This window comes from Ranitomeya variabilis, chromosome 2, assembly GCF_051348905.1.
Source record: "Ranitomeya variabilis isolate aRanVar5 chromosome 2, aRanVar5.hap1, whole genome shotgun sequence".
Taxonomy (NCBI): domain Eukaryota; kingdom Metazoa; phylum Chordata; class Amphibia; order Anura; family Dendrobatidae; genus Ranitomeya; species Ranitomeya variabilis.
This window is the reverse complement of record NC_135233.1, coordinates 938,601,124-938,621,674: the sequence shown is the minus strand read 5'-3', so window position 1 is coordinate 938,621,674 and position 20,551 is coordinate 938,601,124. Positions and strand designations below refer to the sequence as shown.

The 20,551-nt window shown below is 40.9% G+C and overlaps 1 protein-coding gene across 1 annotated transcript in view; it reads left to right on the top strand.

Moving 5' to 3' along the window:
• The window catches only part of ARHGEF26 (Rho guanine nucleotide exchange factor 26), a 153,927-nt gene that overhangs the window by 75,386 nt on the left and 57,990 nt on the right, over positions 1-20,551 (top strand). The window contains exons 7-9 of the mRNA XM_077290718.1: positions 16,763-16,915; positions 17,648-17,777; positions 19,147-19,221. Of these exons, the coding sequence (XP_077146833.1) occupies positions 16,763-16,915; positions 17,648-17,777; positions 19,147-19,221 (358 nt within the window). The remainder of the gene's footprint in view (positions 1-16,762; positions 16,916-17,647; positions 17,778-19,146; positions 19,222-20,551) is intronic.

The following is a 20,551-nucleotide window of genomic DNA, read 5'->3' as shown; positions in this document are numbered from 1 at the left end:
TGACATGTCTCTCTGATTTAAGGGCATAAGAATTCAAAATTTCATAAGTGCTAGTGATGAGCGAATATACTCGTTACTCGAGATTTCTCGAGCACGCTCGGTGGTCCTCCAAGTATTTTTTTAGTGCTCGGAGTTTGTTATTCTTGCGGCAGCTGAATGATTTACATCTGTTAACCAGCATAAGTACATGTGGGGGTTGCCTGGTTGCTAGGGAATCCCCACATGTACTTATGCTGGCTAACAGATGTAAATCATTCAGCTGCGGCAAGAAAAACTAAAACTCCGAGCACTAAAAAATACTCGGAGGACCCCCGAGCGTGCTCGAGAAATGTTGAGTAACGAGTATATTCGCTCATCACTAATAATTGCAAAATTTTTGCAAAATTTCCATCTTTTTAAACAAATAAACGCAAGTTATGTCGAATAAATTTTACCACTTTTGTGAAGTTCAATATGTGACGAAGATACAATGTCAGAATCAGTGGGATCCATTGAAGCGTTCCAGAGTACGGTAATTACCTCATGAAGTGACTGGTCAGAATTTCAGAATTGTAAAATTGGCTCGGTCATTAATGTGCACTTTGGGGGGGAAAGGGGTTAAGCCATTCTACAAGTTGTTGTTTTTTTTTGTAGTCGACTCTTTGACTATATACGTAGCAGGAAATTCTGCAAATTACATGAGGGAGAAGGGGACTGTAATGTCATCAAGAGTATATTTTCTCTTGGAAGCCAATTCAACAGGCTTGTTGTCTTGGGCTGAATTGTATGTGTCTTTTTCAAAGTTATATAGACAGAGCTTCAGTGCCAAATTGAAAATAAATGGACCATATTCCCTCCAGTTGTCTTTATAACATTGACCTTATTCCACAGTTCATTTTTGCTATTAAGTTAGACATTTGGCATCCGTCCTGATGTATGGATGAGATTACAGTATGTAACATTACAATGATAAATGCTTGGACTGGAATTTGGTGAGGGAGGACACAGTCTTATGACTGTAGAGAGGCAGGCTAACGTTTGTGATTCCTTTAAAGAATTATAATTTGAATCCTTAGTGGTTTCCTATGTTTACATTAATTTTGTATTAATTGTAAGACGGAGCAGACATGTACTGTAATTGGTGCAGCCTGTACAGCTATAAGTAGATGGACAAGTGAAAAAACTCAAACAGTTAATGCCTAGCCGAGTGTCTGCAAGCGAACACCGCCGTCTGCTTTTCTAAGATGGTAGGAAAATAGAGGTAAATACATCACCAGGAACTGAAGAGTGAAGTGCATGTTCCCTGGGGGAAGAGATTGGAGGACTCCAGGTCAGGTGATAGCTGTGGTGCAGTTACTAATTATAAAAGGCCAAGGAGGGCAGTGAAGGAGAGTAGTCTGCACCTGAACTTGTAGTAGGATGGACGTGTGGTGCAGCAAGGTTGGCTTTTAGCCGAAATTCTGAGTGACCAGATTTGAGTGAGGAATAGAGTGACCACAACCGAGTGATGAGACCCAAGTGACGATCCAAGTGGCCAAAACCAAGAGAAGGACCGAGTGACCAGGAACAGGGCTAAGTGATTGGGGACAGAACCAAGCTGAGCGAGACCGGAGCCAAGAGAAGCGAACAGATCGTGTTGGTCGGACATTCGGGAGATCTTTGACATGAAGGGCAGAAGTACGGTACCCCACAAACTGTGGCCATGCTTCAGAGTGGCCATGCCAGAGCAAAGTATGTTACAAGTGACCCACCAAGAAGTGACTTGCGACCTAACGGTGCATTGGCATAGACTGCTGTTAGGGCCTTGACATCGTGTCACTACCTACCACCAGAGTGACCAGGTAATGATGTCGATAGATAAAGAGCTGACTGTGATGCACCACAGAACCGAGTGACAGAATAGAGACACTTTTATCTATTGTAAATGTTCAGTGCCTTGTGATAGGGTTTAACTGTTATAATCGTTACATTTGCTTCTATTCAAAGAAGTAACTTACAAAACATTTTATTGGTCTCTAATAGTCTGGTAAACTTGTTTAATTTTATATCGTAATAAATCAGATTATTGTTTTAGAGTAATAAATAATCTTTGGTTAAGTTACCGCTGTGTCCTCATCTTCTGCAGTGTTGAATCTCAAACACCTGTTTACAGAGTCATACAAGGGCCCAAGTGATAAGGGGGCCCACTTCCACATCCAGAGCATCAACCAGCTTCTGACGTAGAAATAAATTTTGGACTGCAAAGGGCCCATATACTGTTCTTGCACAGGGACCCTTTTCTGTCTGTGTCCGCCACTGATTGTAAGTGCTTTGTAGCACTCGAAGGGAAATTTTCATCTGATTCATACTTCCAAAAATACGGTTGCAACTAGGTATAATTTTCTATGATATGCTCCAGCATTTCAGATAAATATCTATTTAAAGAGCCAGCTGGGGACCATAAGGAAAAACCGAACTAGTCCTGCTCTGCCCCCGACTGTCTGATATCAGCGCTGTTAATTCCCTGCTCAGCGCTGGAAAAATCCTGCCAGGGACTGTGACGTACCAGTCTCATCCCTTGCTATGGTCCCTTACACGATCTGTCCGATATAAGATATACACAGGAGAAATTCTCTGTCGATAACCTGCAGCAGCTCTGTGAGAGCCAGCTGAGGGTGGAGCTAGACTAGTTGGTCTCTAGCCAGATCATATAACTATATACTCTCTGAAATGTCAGAGCGTTTCCGAGAAAAATGTACCTCTGATTTCAACCTTGCGGCTTGTAGTTTGGGCAGCATAAAACAGATCTCCTTGATTATATGGCTATAAAGTTAAAAGGGACATCTAGCATTGAGGAACTAACACTGAACTTCAAATTTAGTCAATCGGTCCCTATAATGATCTGCCAATTTTTCATCCTGCTAGATGTCTGTAATTAGCCTAGACCAGTCGTCTGTGTTATAGCACCACTCCAGAGTTTTGTTTTTTTAATTTCAGCGCTTGAATGGTGCTGCTAACCTAAACTCCTTAACCATAGTATTATACTTACCAGCCACTTTTTTTCAGCTCTTCCCGTCACTGCTCCAGTCCGACACCACCATCTTGTGACTGCAACTTCTTACTGACCAAAAGTCAGCGGTCACAAACTCTTAATGTAAGTTTACGACAGCCTTGTTCTGGCTCTTATACATTTATATTGAGTTGTGACTTTCGGCTCTCCTAGCAAAAAGTGGAGTGATCTGGTAGGTCACAAACTGCTCGAGACTGATAGAAGCCGCAACTGGAACAGATGAAGATGGCGGCTGGTAAGTATCAAAATGGGGGCAGAGAACTTTCCTTGCTAGCACCACTGTAGAGATAAAAAAAAATGCTGTTATTGTGCTTTAAAAGTTCAAGGTTACGTGATTGATTTCTTTACTAAAGTAGTCTATTATCGTATAACACTCACTGTCCAAGGATTACTTCCCTCCTAAGTGGCCTATGCATTGTATATGTTGGATTGACCCAGATATCGGCATCTACATTCTGTATGCTTGTTCAGTCTATGGTACATTTCTACTCCCTAGGGCGAGTTCAAATGTCACAGATCTGAACACAAATATGCATGTCATTACTCCATTTGGAATTAACCTTAAAGCAAAATGTATTTTTGGTTTGTAATTTGGAAGCATATTACTTCTAATAGCTTGTCTTCCACAATTATACTGATAAGCTACATGGAGAAGTGTATGCCATATTGTTATAAATTCCGATTGAGTCTCTTAATCATAGATCAGGAAAGCTTTGTTCATTTTCTACCCTTTAGGGTGCTTTCACATTACGTTTTAGTACCCGTTCAGTGGCCCCGTCGGAGCTTATGTCCAAACCCCTCCCCCACAAAACCGGATTCGGATGTAGACTCATCAGAGCGAACGTGCGATCTGTCGTGCATCATTTCTGGGCTTATATGCCTACTGGAGGCGGACCCCCAGAGGCAGTCTACGTCTGAGTGTCCGCCTCCGTATACCGCCAAAAATGATGCACGTCAGGGTGCGTGTTCGCTCTGTCGGCACTATTACAGTCTATGGCCCGTCGGCACATAGTTCTGAATCCCGTTTTACAGTGGGTTTGGGTGTAAGACCTGACGGGTCCACTGATCGGGTTCCAAAACGCAATGTGAAAGCACCCTTAGGCCAAGTTCCTGTGATCAGTTTTTGATGAGTTTTTGACCCTGCAGATTTTCTCTGCACCAAAAATTCAGTTCCAGGAAAGTACAGGGGATTCATAGAAATCTCTTGCCTACTATGCTTTTTTTATGCTGTTCTGCGTAAACTGACCCCTACATTTTTTAAAATCCACAACGTGTCAGTTTCGCTTTCAAGTACGCTGATCTTTATGTCCTGATTTTCCTCATAAAATTACATTAGATGTGTAAAATTTGCAGGTAATCGCAAATGTGTTTTTAGTGCTTTCCACTATGGAAACGCACTAAAAAACGCTTGCAATCCACACATGACTATATCAATTAAAGTTTGGCCAAAGCCAAAAACCTGGAAGTATCAAAAACCAACAGCTTTATTTCAAGTGTGTCACCATACCAAAAAAAACATATAATGCAGTGTAAAAAGGGATTACACGTGTAAAAAAAGAAGTGCCCAAAAACACATTTGAAAAAACAAAAGTAACCTGATTGTGCTAATAGGTGCAGAAATGCTGCAGAAACTCTACAACATTAAAAACTCACCAAATGTTCATCATGGTAAAGTAACCTTAACATTCTATTTAGGATAGAGCCATGGAATGGCCTTAAAATTGTCTGGTTCCTTTTAGCTTTTTTGGTATTGTTGAAATTAAAGGATGTACCTAAATAGAACCTGTGATTATGCAGAAATGTTATTTACCTGCAAATACATGGTTAATCTACAGGCAAATAGTGATTAAATCCTGTGTGGGTTACTGAAACTGTGGCTACAGGGAGAAAAAGACGTTTTATTTTCCCTGCATCCGCTCGCTTGCAGTAATCGGGGGCGGTGCATGGAACAGTTACTGCTTACTATTTAATGAGCATTTTGTATACTCACATGCACTTTGATTGACAAAGATCTAGCCTTTTGAAGGTGTATGAGAGGGTAGGGTTTGGGGGCGGACAGGCCTTTGTGTTTTATACATTGTAGTTATTTTAAACGGCATTGCATCAACGAATTAGGCCCCTTTCACACATCAGTTTTTTGCCGTCAGTCACTATCCGTTGGCTCGACGGATCAGTCGCAAATTGTGAAAAACTGATGCAATGGATTCGTTTTTTCTACGGATCCGACTAGCGGATCTGGCTAATTGAATCATAAATCGGAGCATGCTCAGTTAAAAAAGCGGAATCTGTTGCCGGATTCCGTCATTTGGCGGATCCGGTGCCCATAGGCTTCCACTTGAGCAAATGGATGGCGAAGGATCCGTCGCTGTCTGATTTTTCTTAGTACACAAAAAACGTTACTTTGTCCATTGTCTCCGGCTGCCGGACCAACAATTTTCGACGGATCTGGTGAACGACGGATGAAACGTGATGCCATCCGTCGCAATCCACCGCTAATACAAGTCTATGAGAAAAAAACGGATCCGGCGGCATCAGTCGCCGAATTAGTTTTTTTGAAAATTTGACAGATTGCGACTGATAGCAAAAAACTGATGTGTGAAAGGTGCCTTAGACAGTATCCATGATTTGCTTATTAAATACAAGCGGGGTTTATCTCACTTTTTTTCTTTTATCTTGGGAGAAAACTGTCTTAAATGTTCCAACCTTATTTATTGTTGAATTGAAAAATAATCCAAATAATGACCAAAATTTCCCTAAAACCCTGGCAGGAAAGAGACCCTTGAGAACTGCGTTGAAAACTTGTCCACCTACAATATTTCAAGATTGTTCGAGGAATACTCATTACATGTGCATATTGGTCCCACTGTCATGGGTTAATAATAATGTAGAGTTATGGTTCCCGAGCATCTTCCATTACATCCAAGAGGTCTTGGGTTTCAGGCCCTAACGGCGATACAGGATTTATAATCTTTCTGGTGATGCTGACGAAATAATTACATAGCAGATTCCTGTAGTCATGCCAAAAATAGACCGAAATCATTAGCTCATTGTATTAAAGACATTTCAGAAGTAGTCCCTTGGTATTATTACCCGGCCATGGATTACAGCAAGTAATCAGAAACTATAGTGAGAAAATGATTTGTGTTAAACAGTTTTCTGCAACATTTGCCTTTCCTGCTGTTGTAAACGTACAATTATCAGCAGGGCTGTGACAAGGTATTTTGATGCCCTAGGCAGATGAAGCTGATGGCACCCCCCCGATCACATGAACCCTCAGCCCCCATGTACAGGAATGAGTCAGAGCCAAAGGTAACAGCACCCCTAACTCCCACTCCACCTCTGATGGGTCAGGTAACAAGCTCTGACGACCACTTACACTAGAACTGTTGCCTGTTTCAGCTAAAAAAAATACCAGCAAAAAAAAAAAAAAAAAGTAGCGTGCATTAGAGGTGAGGCCTAACAGGCTGTGTGTTTTCACAGTTCGATATAGAATTATTCATTGCTTGCAGACCATTTACATGATAAAAGGGAAAAAATTAAAATAAAAGGGAACAATTCATCCCTGACATCCTATATTTTAAGTGGTTTCATTTAAGGTGTGCAGCATTTGGCGAATACCACAATGGAAGCTAAACAGACCCCATTATAAGAGGACACATATGATGTTTTGTATAACTGTCATGCAACAAATACAGTTTGCAGGAAAACTGATGTTGGTTCTGGTGCCATATTCCTGGATGGATAGTGGTTCTGGTGACGCATTCATGTACTCATGGTGGTTCTGTTTTCGTATTCCTGTACTGATGGTGGTTGTGGTGACATCTTCATGTAGTAATGATTGCTCTAATACTGTACTCATGTACTATTGATGGCTGTAGTGATTTATTCACGAAGTAATGGTGGTTCTTGTGCTGTATTCATCATCTGAATCATCATCAGTACATGAATACATCAATAGTACTTTAACTTACCAATGATTGTTTTGGTGTTGCTTTAGTCACCAGAACCACCATCAGTACAGGAATAAATCACAAGAACCACTTACAGTAAATACAACACCAGAACCACCATCAGTACATGAAAATACGTCACCAGAATCACCATCAGTAGATAAATGCATCACCAGAACCTCCATCTCTACATGATTACGTCATAAGAACCACTCAGTACATGATTACATCACAAGATCCACTTTCAGTAAATAAATGCAACACCAGAACCACCATCAGTACATGGATACATCATCAGAATTACCATCAGTACATGAATACATTACCAATCTTAGTACAGCAACTAATTGTAATGTCAAGTCAGGCCCATATAAATTTGTATCTCATGAACCTACAACTCCCAGTAGGTCCTTAACAATAGTAAAGAGATACTGAGAGTTATCAGGCATTATCAGACTGTTGACCATGCAGGAACCACAATAATGATGAGATGTAGTCATTATCAACAAGTAAATATTTACACCCAGGTACCTCATAGCTGACATTTTCTCTGAGTAGTTTTTCATTTAATCTCCATCTTGTGAAGATCCCATAGTGACTTTTCACATCCAGAACTCTTCCCTGCGGGCTTCCCTCTTCTCCAATCTTCTGCAGCACAATCCCGGCATGGAGCCCTTAAAAATAATTATTATTAAAATGCCCGCTGCGTAAAAATATCTGTTCATATTATGATCTAAATAATCCTCTTATGGTAAATGGCCTGTGTGAGGATCTGAGGCTGTGGGTTGTAATAATCACCTAGGCAGGTTAACTATGCAACTATTTTTATTCCTTATGTCCACGGTCTCACAGTAACTCCATGTAGATAGCCACAGTGCAGTGCTCCCAGTCCAGAAGATCCCAAACCAGCGCCGGTAGTTCCACAGCCCCTGTACCAAGCGATACCCATTGTCTCACAACTTTTGATTAGCGCACAGATTTTGTAGCTCCTGCTAGTATAGTCTGCAGTCACAGCCCATGCTTTTCCACCCAACAGATTCCACAACCGTAGCGTGTATATCCAGCTCCAGCTGGAAACAACATATACATTGGCTAGGGAAATTATTCACCCCCTTGGCTTTTTACCTATTTTATTACATTACAACCTGTGTTTAAATATTTGTGTAATCTGATTTGAGTGTGATGCATCAGCACGAAATAGTCTAAGTTGGTGAAGTGAGAAAAATATAGGCATACAAATAAATTTATGGGATCAAATAACTAATAATTGACATGTGCATATGCAGCGCCCCAGGGTCCTGGTCGTTGCAGTAATGTCATTCTTCCACCAGGGGGAGTGATGTTACGTCTGAAGGCAATAAAGGAGATCTCTTTACCAGGTATCGCAAACACAACACACTTCACACTCCAGTCCACCAGGGGGAGCTATGCTATTTATTAGGGCACTCTTCACAATTAGGTAAAACTGGTGGTCTGGATAGAAAGTTAGGCAGAAGCGAGCTGGGCTTCACCCAGTTAGCTGCTATCTGAGTTCCGCTCAGGTAGTGGCTCCCTGATGGGTGGGATCCTGTCAGAGGCCTAGACAGAAGGCCACGGAGCTGCGTCGGCCCGGCGGGCGGCAGCATCCTAAGAAAGAGACACGAACAGCTAATTGTATTGTAGAGAGTCAGAAACGAAGTCATAGCAAAAGAAGAGGAAACCAGAAGGAGTTCTGCCCTGTAAAAGGCTGCCTCTTTTCTGAGGCGCAGGATCCGGTAGCCGGAACACCGAGGGAGTCATCGTCTCCAAGCCTTGCTCCAGAGACCGTCAGGACAGCTAATTCCATATTATCTGCCCGACCCATACCCAGGAGGCATGGTGGCAACTTGTGGGGGCCGGGGCGTGCTAGAGTCCCTGTAAAAAGCCTCAGGCCATCAGTCATACGGGTTTGTCCTATCCTTACCATCAGGGGGACAGAGAGAGAGACATAACATCTAGAACATCTACAACAGTTGTGAGGACCTTACCGAGACGCTCAGCAGGGAGGTACTACAACACCCAGGCGCTAGAGGAAGGCTACTGATTTCCACCTGGTTAAGGGGACTCTGGATTTGCCTTCAGATCGGCAGGACTCTGCCTGCCCTGTGATCTGGTGCTCTGGACTGTGGACGCTGAAGCTTTCAGTAAAGGTAAAGAGACTGCAACCTTGTGTCCTCATTCTTCACTGCGCCTCACACCATCCACCATCTACACACTGGGAAGTCCTGGGGACATACTTCACCTGTGGGAAGGTATACCAACTAGCTGCCATAACATCACCCCAGCGGACCCCTATGCAGCGTCGGTCACCCTGACCGAATACCACAGGTGGCGTCACGAACGATTTCCCTTTTAGGACCTTTCCCCATTTTTCAGCGGACGTCCCTAGGGCCACGGACCGGGTCAGCCATCGTGACATCCCCCTTGAGAACCGAAGGGCCCAGTACCGAGTTTCCCCTAGCCCTTGGGGGCACTCCACATATGTGTTAATTGAAAAGCGGAAAAAGTGAACTGCACCAGAATGGTCTCATTCACACTTTGCATTTAAAGGAAACTGAATGATTACACAGCATATTCAACTGGTGTTCGGTGCTCAGCAAAGAAAGAACATTACGATAGTCCATACAAAAAAGAAAAGCTTGCTGCACTCACCACGTTGAGAAGAATATCAAAGTTGTTTTATTTCATCTGAGTAACAAAAAACTGTGATGAGGACATGCAGGCTTAGGAGGCATACGGGGAGTGCAAGTGTCTGAATACTTATGACCATGTGATATGTCAGTTTTTCTTTTTTACTAAATTTGAATTCACCAAATGGCTGCAATGAAACAGAGTGAAAAATGTAAAGGGGTCTGAATACTTTACGTACCCATTGTATAGCTATCTAATATATATATATATATATATATATATATATACTGTATATATTTATTATATCATAATATAATATAATGTGTCTTGATGGGAGAAATAAAATTGTGTGTGGGAAAGGAGTGACGGCCAGGGTGCTGGCTGTGAGAGGAGTGAACGGTGTCAGTGACTGTCCCTTTTTTTTTTTTCCTCCGAAATGCACCCCACTTTGCAGGTGCCTGTTCTCCCTACCCCTCGTCCTGGCCCTGATTCCCAGCATAGCCTGAAAAGCGTAGCGTATCATGGCATGCTGACCACACCCAAACAGAGCATAGAAATGTCCATGGCTTCATCGATTTCTTCTGTCTATCATCTACAGTCTGGGCACAATATAGTCATTGTGTCTGACAGGTGGCAAGTGCAGGCTGGTCTTATGGAAGGGCTTTGGTGTTTGACTTTCAAATTGGCAACGCCAACACCTCCCTTTCATCCCAGGACCCAGTAACGCCCTTGCCGAGGCACCATGGCCATCCACAGGATTGTCCACCCTCTAGTTTATTAGAAATAAGATGTGCAGAGATAAGATGCTAGCAGTTGGGTGTGTTTAGTTTTGTTTAGTTGCAAGTTATCTCATTGCGGGTTTGTTTTTATTGCTTTTATGACTACAGTACATAGTGAATATGGAAAGTTCAAGGTCCTGCAGTATGAAGGTTTCTTCATCAGCGTAGGTGTATCTTTCATCACGGTATTATCAATGAGCAAGCAAGTACATTGTGTTTTCAGCTGGATAAAGGTTATATGGATTTTTTTTTAACCCTGTATTAATATTTACGTAATAATCTTTTTCTGATTGGCATTTCTGATGGTAAAATATGCAGATTATCCTGTTCTTGATGCCTAAGATTATGTGAATTTTTGATAGAAAGCATAAACCAGGTGTGCTTAGTATCCTGTAAGAGAGATTGAGATTAGAAATAATTAATGACCACAGATCATAATGTGAGAAGGTTAATAATTACTACTCAAATGTATTCATTTTCAGGTGAAAGTGAACTGATGAGAAAAAAATGCAAGGTAATAAAATACAAAACAGATACCCTGCTAAGTTATCAGTCACTGGGTATCTTTACCATACATAAACATGCATGATCTATTTGACCGAGCATATATATTTATTTCAATGGGAAGATGGGTAGAAACCAGTGCCCAATATCTCATTTCATAGACAAAAGTTCTGGCATGCTGAAAAACTGTCAAAATGCATCAATATGCCACATTTAATGCACCCATTCTTTTATATTTAGGGCAGTCTCGGTGGCTTTAGTCTCTAGTGTATTGCTAGCTTTAAAATGGCCATTCACCTAAGAAATCTGTTACCCTCACGTTCATTCAGCCAACAACTATTTGTCTGGAAACGTGCGTGTTTTTTCAGTGGGGAGATGAGAACAAGCTGTGTTAGGCAGTATCTTGTAAAGTCATGGCCAAAAGTGTTGGCACCCTTTAAATATATTTCAATGGCACGTTTTGTTATACACATGTTTATTTCCTTTGTGTGTATTTCAACAATGCAAAAAAACAGAGAAAAAATGCAAATTGGACATAATTTTACACAAAACCTCCAAAATGGGCCGGACAAAATTGTTGGCACCCCAACTTAATATTTGGTTGCACAGCCTTTGGAATACATAACTGCAACCAGTGGCTTCCTATAACCATCAGCACGCTTCTTACCCCTCTCAGCTGGATATTTGGAGCTCTCTTCCTTATTTGCAAACTGCTCCAGGTCTGTCCTATGTGATGGGTGCCTTCTCCCAGCAGCAGTGCTTAGTGGTGTTTTCATCTCTTGCACTTTCTGGGTGGTTTGTGCCGTGTGGAAATGTTCCCATCTGGAATGATTTAAGTACAGACTCGTTCTCCTTTCCTCCTGTTTTTACAGGGATATATTTTTTCAGCTCGGGACTTGAACACCTCAGCATTTTTTCATCAGCTACAATCTAGGTTAGAGAGAAAGTGGGGATGTGGTGCCAACCCGCCGCGTTTATGGACTGTCACTTCATCATATTTTCATCCAGTAAAATAAAGATACTTTCCATTTACTTAGTTTACCGCATGACAAGCTGCTCCTTGGGTCTGAGGCCGGATTACAGCTCCGAGTTGTACACATCCATTATAGAGATCCCTTAGAGATTCATAGCCCTGTACTGTACATCACAAAGGGGACCTTAGGACCCCTGTTTGTGTGTCAGTGAGACTTCCAGCAGTCAGACTACCCCCAGCGATGATATATTTGCTACCTATCCCTTTAATGATTTTGCTGGAGTCTATATGAAGTTTCACAATCAGCAGAGCTACGTTTGCAGTTTACCTGTTTGCGCCTACATCCTTTGTGCAGTATATTTACATGGTACAATGCAGAAGAAGTGATAACACATCATAATACAGTGATAGTCGTGTCAGATGACATACCCACCTCTGCTATTGGTGCGGTACTATTTAGGGTATCCATATAGCGCATATTTGGTTTTCTGCCATGTTTAGTTATATACACTTAGCTATATACATAACGGCACATACAACGAAGTCCTGGCCAGCAAGTAGTTATATTTTCTTGGCAACATTCGCAGTCACTTGCCAGTTTTGGAATTAGCTGTGTCCGAGTTTTGGAGCCAAACTGAAAGCAGTACAAAAGCCCATTGTTATTGATATTGAAAGCAATCCCTATCGGTCAGTAGGGGGCAATGCCAGCCATGTAGTTCTGTTCCAACCCAGAGATGACATTTGTCATTAAAAAGGGAAATGGCACACATTCTTCTCTAGCATTGGGTACCCATGTAGAGTGATTTATTGAGATTGAATTATTAATTTTATTATCAGTTTAATCCAGTTAAAACCACTCTTTATTTATATGTAAATGAGCTGTTAAAATCTACGGGCTGGACACAGATCTGTAATAGCTGACAGTGTGTTCTCTTAAACTCACTGCAGAGCTGTGTGCGATTATAACTAACACAGTATAGCAGAGCTGAGATTTGTCTCAGTGCAAACACCTCTGCAGATATACTGTACTATAGCTCTCCTCTCACCGTGTTGTCAGCTCAGCTGTACTGAATTTTCCCTTACACCGGATGACTGAGATGGAAGCTAAAGAAGGTTTAGGCTATGAAAAAAAATGCTACAAAAAACGCTGCTTGTGAAAAGCAGCGTTTTTTGTAGCATTTTTTTTTCTACAGCCACAAATTTCTCTCTTTGCAATACAAATGCTGTGTTCAAAATGCAGTGTTTTTTTTAGTATTTTTTTGTTTGTGGATTACTTGTGTTTTTTATTCTCAGTATATGTTTAATAAAGTTAGTTACAAAAATGCAGCAAAAAATGCTGTCAAACATAGCAAAACCCTGTTTGCTGTGTTTTTTGAAACACTTTTGCACTTTCTCATTGCTATCTATTGGTGAAAAAACGCTGGAAAAATTCTGAAAGAATTGACATGCTGTAGATTTCAAAAACGCTGCAGTGCTCAAACTCAGCCAAGAAAAGAAAAAAAACGGATACATGATACAGATTTCTGAATAATAGCTTTTGCTGTTACTGTAGAACGTAACTTATTTGCCTAAAAAATAAACATGATATGTGAACATGCTTAGTTGTAATCAAGCAGAGCTCTGCAGTGGAGCTGACAGCAATAGGACAGGTGAGCTGCATATGTGTTTGTAATGTGGCAAAGCTCAGATCTGCTGCACTGGCCTCTTCATCTCCCAGGGGGCCAGTGTGGGGGAAGCTGAAGAATTGAGAACAGGAGAGCAGATTGTCTGCCATTACATGGCTCACACTGGTAACGCTACCTTTCTTTTAAAATGAACTTTCTAGAGGCAGAATCTCAAAGAGATCCACATCCAGCCTATAGCTCTGAACAGCTCATTTACATATAAAAAAATGTGAATTTCTTTGGAATAAGATCAGATCGCAGATATCAAGGTGTTATTTTATTCAGCTTCCTATGACCTACATAGACAGCTTTGGAGGGTTGATCCTACTGAGGGATTTCCTTTTAATAACAAATTGTAAAGTTGCTTGTTTTACCCATCTATGAACATGAAAATAACCCTTTCGTTTTATTAACACTCACTTCATATTCTCACCCATTGCAAAAGCACGCCCTATCTCTTGCAGCTGCTCGTAGCATAGTTTACTCCAGGTTATCCCTCTTGCAGTTAAAGTGGTTGTCTTGGTTATGTGGCAGTTGAATACTAAATACGCTACACTCCAGCAGTATATATAGGCTGCAGACATCACAACCCATATATACCCCACATGATGTCTGCAGCCAATCGCTGGCCTCAGCGGTCTTTTGCCATACACCGTTGAGACCAGTGATTGGTCCGATGAATCTATATTTCTTTTGCACCATGCTGATTGGACGGTCAGATTTTGGGGCAAGCATCATGAATCAACAGTTCAGCCTGTGCAGGTGGAGTAATGGTATGAGGAGTGTTGTCTTGGCACACACTGGGACGCTGATACCTGCTGATGGAATATCCCGCTTTGAGGACATACCTGTTGTAGTGTTCCTGTGCTCTGTATGTGTGAATCATTTCTTTCATACGAACAGTATAGATTACATGACTACTCCTATAACGATTACTAATGCTATTGTAAACCCTAAGTAATCAGTACCTTTTAAAAGAAATCATTATGATGTTATTAGACAGCTATTTCTATTATGTAAGCTCAGCCCTGTGTGTAATGTGAGAAGCCAGAATACTTTTATGGCTGGATTGTAATTGAATTTTTATATAGTTATTACAGCTCTCAGGAGAACTTGATGTACTAAGTAAGCTTCAGCCGTCCCTCCAGGAATTAGTATGAGTAAACATTTCATTTGGCAAACTGTGATCTTCTTGTAACATTGTTTCTCATTCTTCCTGTTGAGATTTCACTGTATTCATCTACCACCAAAACCCCATCAGCTGCTGTTTGTAGAATGGGTGAAGCATCAATGAAGTGTGTCTTATAATGGGGCTATCAATGAAGTATGTATTATAATGGGGCTATCAGTGAAGTGTGTCTTATAATGGGGCTATCAATGAAGTGTGTCTTATAATGGGGCTATCAGTGAAGTGTGTCTTATAATGGGGCTATCAATGAAGTGTGTCTTATAATGGGGCTATCAGTGAAGTGTGTCTTATAATGGGGCTATCAATGAAGTGTGTCTTATAATGGGGCTATCAATGAAGTGTGTCTTATAATGGGGCTATCAATGAAGTGTGTCTTATAATGGGGCTATCAATGAAGTGTGTCTTATAATGGGGCTATCAATGAAGTGTGTCTTATAATGGGGCTATCAATGAAGTGTGTCTTATAATGGGGCTATCAGTGAAGTGTGTCTTATAATGGGGCTATCGATGAAGTATGTATTGTAATGGGGCTATTAATGAAGTGTGTCTTATAATGGGGCTATCAATGAAGTGTGTCTTATAATGGGGCTATCAATGAAGTGTGTCTTATAATGGGGCTATCAATGAAGTGTGTCTTATAATGGGGCGGTCAATGAAGTATGTATTATAATGGGGCTATCAGTGAAGTGTGTATTATAATGGGGCTATCAGTGAAGTGTGTCTTATAATGGGGCTATCAGTGAAGTGTGTCTTATAATGGGGCTATCAATGAAGTGTGTCTTATAATGGGGCGGTCAATGAAGTATGTATTATAATGGGGCTATCAATGAAGTATGTATTGTAATGGGGCTATCAGTGAAGTGTGTCTTATAATGGGGCTATCGATGAAGTATGTATTGTAATGGGGCTATCAATGAAGTGTGTCTTATAATGGGGCTATCAGTGAAGTGTGTCTTATAATGGGGCTATCAGTGAAGTGTGTCTTATAATGGGGCTATCAGTGAAGTGTGTCTTATAATGGGGCTATCAGTGAAGTGTGTCTTATAATGGGGCTATCAATGAAGTCTGAATTGTAATTGGGCTATCAATGAAGTGTGTCTTATAATGGGGCTATTAATGAAGTGTGTCTTATAATGGGGCTATCAATGAAGTATGTATTGTAATGGGGCTATCAATGAAGTGTGTATTGTAATGGGGCTATCGATGAAGTGTGTCTTATAATGGGGCTATCGATGAAGTGTGTATTATAATGGGGCTATCAATGAAGTGTGTCTTATAATGGGGCTATCAATGAAGTGTGTCTTATAATGGGGCTATTAATGAAGTGTGTCTTATAATGGGGCTATCAATGAAGTGTGTATTGTAATGTGTTTGTCACTTGGTGCTTTTTATGGACTGTTACATTGTTTGCAGCCATTTTCGTGTTTCCACAGTGGGATCTCTTTTGTAAGCTCCCCTGAGTGTCCTGATGCAAGGAGGGAAGGCAGGACTGTATCCTCAGGTTACCCTGCGAGAGGGGCATGCTTTCCAACGTATTAATTTGCCCTCATCCTTACTGTTTTATATCAGAAAGCAGAAATGTCAGTTTGCCCACTTGTGTTGAGGCTCCTGATGAGAGTAGTGAACGTCCCAGTGCTGGGGGAGGAATCTTCATTGTACCCATCTTATATACACCTCCTCTTTAGTGAATATGACTTTTGATTTTAATTCACACCAAGTCGTAGCCTGAAGCACAGAACACTGTGTGCCGCCATGGTGTCTTTGGCTCTTTGATTCCCTGTGTCATGCATCCTGCCCTTAGGCCCTGCGCAGGGTAGAACACCCTTTATAAGGTGCTTTCTTCATCGAGGTATGTAAAGTGCCATTTATATCATGCCGCTGGTTGATCTAACCTCAGATTTGCATAGTTATTAGGACATCGCACCCTCAGCTGTTTAGTGGGACACAGGTTTGACTTCTTAGCGAATTAGCATGTGTTGGTAAACAGTAATTAACGTTTTGATTTAATTTTTTATTTGTCGTTTAGATTTTTTAAAGAATTGGAAGGCAGACATCAACGAAATATTCTTATTGAAGATATCAGTGACATTGTTGAGAAACATGCAAAAACCACATTTGATCCCTATGTGAAATACTGCACTAATGAAGTCTATCAGCAAAGGACACTGCAGAAATTAATGTACAGTTTATAGATTTATTAAGTTCATTTACGATCTCTATTCCTTGCATCTTCTTTATATGTGTGTGATGTGACCTGATTTATCATAAAGGGAATCCGGAGCAGATATTTGCTAAGGAGCCTGAGAGCAGCATGATGCAGGGGCAGAAACCCAGATTCCAGCGATATATCACTTACTGGGGTGCTTGGTGCAATTTTGATAGAATCCCTGTTTTCTCTGCTGTAGATGTAGCAATGCTCAGAATGCTGAGCTCTGTATAACCCCGCCCACACCTCTGATTGGCAGCTTCTTCCTGTGTGCACTGTACGCTGTCGGGAAGCTGCCAATCGGTGGAAGAGGCGGAGTTACACAGACCACCTGATTACCTTGCACACATTACCTAGTTCTGCAGTGATAATCTCCTGCTAATAAAACACTGATTGTATTGAAACTACAGCAAGGTACTGAGCAAGTGACATCCCTGAAATCAGGCTTTCTGCCTCTACATTATGTGGCTATCAAATTAAATAGCAAAACCCTGCTGACAGATTTCCTTTGATATTTCATTAATTCTTTCAGATGTTCCATACGGTTGATTTTATTTATTATATGTTGTTAGGTTATAATGCCCATTTTTTATGTTTGTTGCCTTTAAATGCTGTAGTAGTGTTTTTTTAATAATATATTTCTGCTTGCTCTGTATTTTTAACATCACATTCTTCCCACTAACAAAAATATCTTCGGAATCATAGATCTGCAAACACTTCATTTAGGGAGGTTTTAATGAAAATTGAGGCCCAAGAAGAATGCCGAAATCTCCCCATGATCTCCTTCCTCATCCTCCCAATGCAGAGGGTTACTCGTCTCCCACTCCTCATGGATGTAAGTTCAGTGTTAAACAGGTATAATACATTATGTACATGTGGCAGGTTACACATAACTTACTTACATCACATTTTCATCAGTTGTTTCTGTTGTCATGTACTTTATTTTTAATTTAACTGGACTCCATAGACTGCATCTGTGTCTAATGGTGCAGCATTATTTATATTTTGGTACATATTTATTTTTCAATCTATCTATATAATTGTCTAAGGTCCTCTTCCGTCTGTTTGTCCGTCTGTCTGTCTGTTTCTCTGTCACAGAAATCCCTCGTCGCTGATTGTTCGCGGCCGGCTGGCCATGACCAATCAGCGACTGCCACAGTCCGGCCGCGATTTGGCCCCTCCCTACTCCCCTCCAGTCAGCGCCAACATAGTGCTTCAGAAGTCCGTTAAATGGACTGCGTTACACCGCGGCATAACGCGGTGTAACGCAGTCCGTTAACGGTGCCATTAACCCTGTAAGTGTGCCAACGTTTTACTATTGGTGCTGCCTATGCAGCATCAATAGTAAAAACCTATAATGTTAAAAATAATTAAAAAATAAAATAAAAAATCATGATATTCTCACCTTCCGTCGTCCGCTCCAGCCTTTCCCGCTCCTCGCGACGCTCCAGTCCCAAAAATGCATTGCGAGACAGCTACATCATCACGGGTTATTGTCGCAAGGCATTACTGGGAACGGAGCGTCACGAAAAGCAACGCTAAAGGCCTGGGCTGGATCCAGGGACCGCCGGAAGGTGAGTATATAAGTATGCTATATCCTACAACTATGCTATATCCTACGTGGCTGTGCATTATACTACGTGGCCTGTGTTATATACTGCGTGGTCTGTGCTATATACTACGTGGGCTGTGCTCTATACTATGTGGGCTGTGCTCTATACTATGTGGGCTGTGCTCTATACTATGTGGGCTGTGTAATATACTGCGTGGGCTGTGTTATATACTACGTGGGCAATGTTATATACTACGTGGGCAGTGTTGTATACTGCGTGGGCTGTGTTATATACTGCGTGGGCTGTGCTATATACTACGTGGCTGTGCTATATACTAAGTAGCTGTGCTATATACTTCGTAGCTGTGCTATATACTACGTGCCGGCCGCGAACAATCAGCGACAGACTCAGTCCGCCCGCGAATTGACGTGGGATTTGAACCACGCTTCGCTAATTGGTCGCACCCGTCCGTCCGAATCCTGCGTATTCATTGCATTATTCTGAAATCTTCATAAATAAACTTCATACATATTCTAGAATACCCGATGTGTTAGAATCGGGTCACCAACTAGTTATATCATAATCACCAGATATACAAATATTTATTTATATTACTTTTTTCATTAATATTTTGTTTTTATTTTTATTTAGACAATTTGTCAAAAAACGCCGAAAGATTCTGTTAAATATGAAACCTGTAAAAGAGCCTTGAAAGAAGTTAGCAAGGTAGTGTAATATCTTACTTTTCTATAGTTGTATTGCTTACATTGTGCTCTGTGTAATGTCAAATGATACAGTATTTTAGTAGTTCTCTGACTTGTCATATATTGACAGCTGTAACTTTAAATTGTGATTGTCGTTTACAAAAACTTTACTTAAATCAAACTACAGGCAAATATAAGAAACTATATAGTATATCTTATCGGAAAAAATATGCTTGTTTTTTCACGTATGAGCAGCTATCTCCACTCACTGCTAAACTTCATCATTCACCTTGAAGAACCACAAAATTGCGTCTTGATGAAAAGAAGACAGACTATCAGATAGTGGAGGTATTAGAGTAAAGCTCTTTGAGGAGTCAAGAGAATTGTGGGTAAGAGAGGCAGAGAGACACACACACAGAAGGTGCTACTACTTTCTTGTAAGTGTCCCTCACTTCAGAGTTGGATTCACAACTGCACTGCTCAGTACTGCTGATTTATGTCCTCCATGTTGATCCTAAACATGTGCTTCATAGAGGCAGGATAGCAGGAATCCATCAGATCTGCATTGTGTATAGAACACATTATAACAGCTTGTCTGTATCCACTAGCTCAGATAACACTGAAATTTAGAAACAATGCATTCAGTGGGGAAAGGAAATTTAAATCAGATGCAAATTATAGAATAGCAGAAATAGTGTTATTTCTAATGTACGCACACAAGTTACCCTTAAGTCATCAATAACTACAGATTTGCAGTGAATATAGCAGTTGGTTCCAGTTGGAATTCTGAAGTATTGGTTGAAGTAAAACACATTTAAAGGGGGATTCTCATGTTGTTAAATATCTTTAGTTAGTTACACATGAAAATAAGCACGTTTGGAATTGACTTGCTTTTTCTATCTACTTATTCTTCTCCTGTGAGAACTTTCATCTTATATATTGTACAGATTGTTTCCAAAGAGCTTGACCTGGAGAGCCTGGCCAGATATGCACAGTAGTAACATCCCTGGAGAGGAGTTAACTCCTAACATCCCAGCCATCACTCTCCAGCCTATTGATTTCTATACAGCATTTTTTATTTTATTTTTTCAAAACAAGGTGAAATCATCACGTCTGAGATATCTAATTAATAATGTTTGCAGTTTGTATTGTGAAATCTACTGATGGATTCCCTTTAGGCTGAAGTAAAATGAATAAGGAATCATCTCTGAAGAATATAAGGCGTTTTTTGTTGTGCTTTCTTGGTTTTCCTGCTTTTTAGAACATTTGAGGTCACAATGTGCGAGGAGATGTTAGTTCAAATTAGGGAAAGCGAAGTTCATGTTGGATGGATGAAAGCCAAAACGTAATGG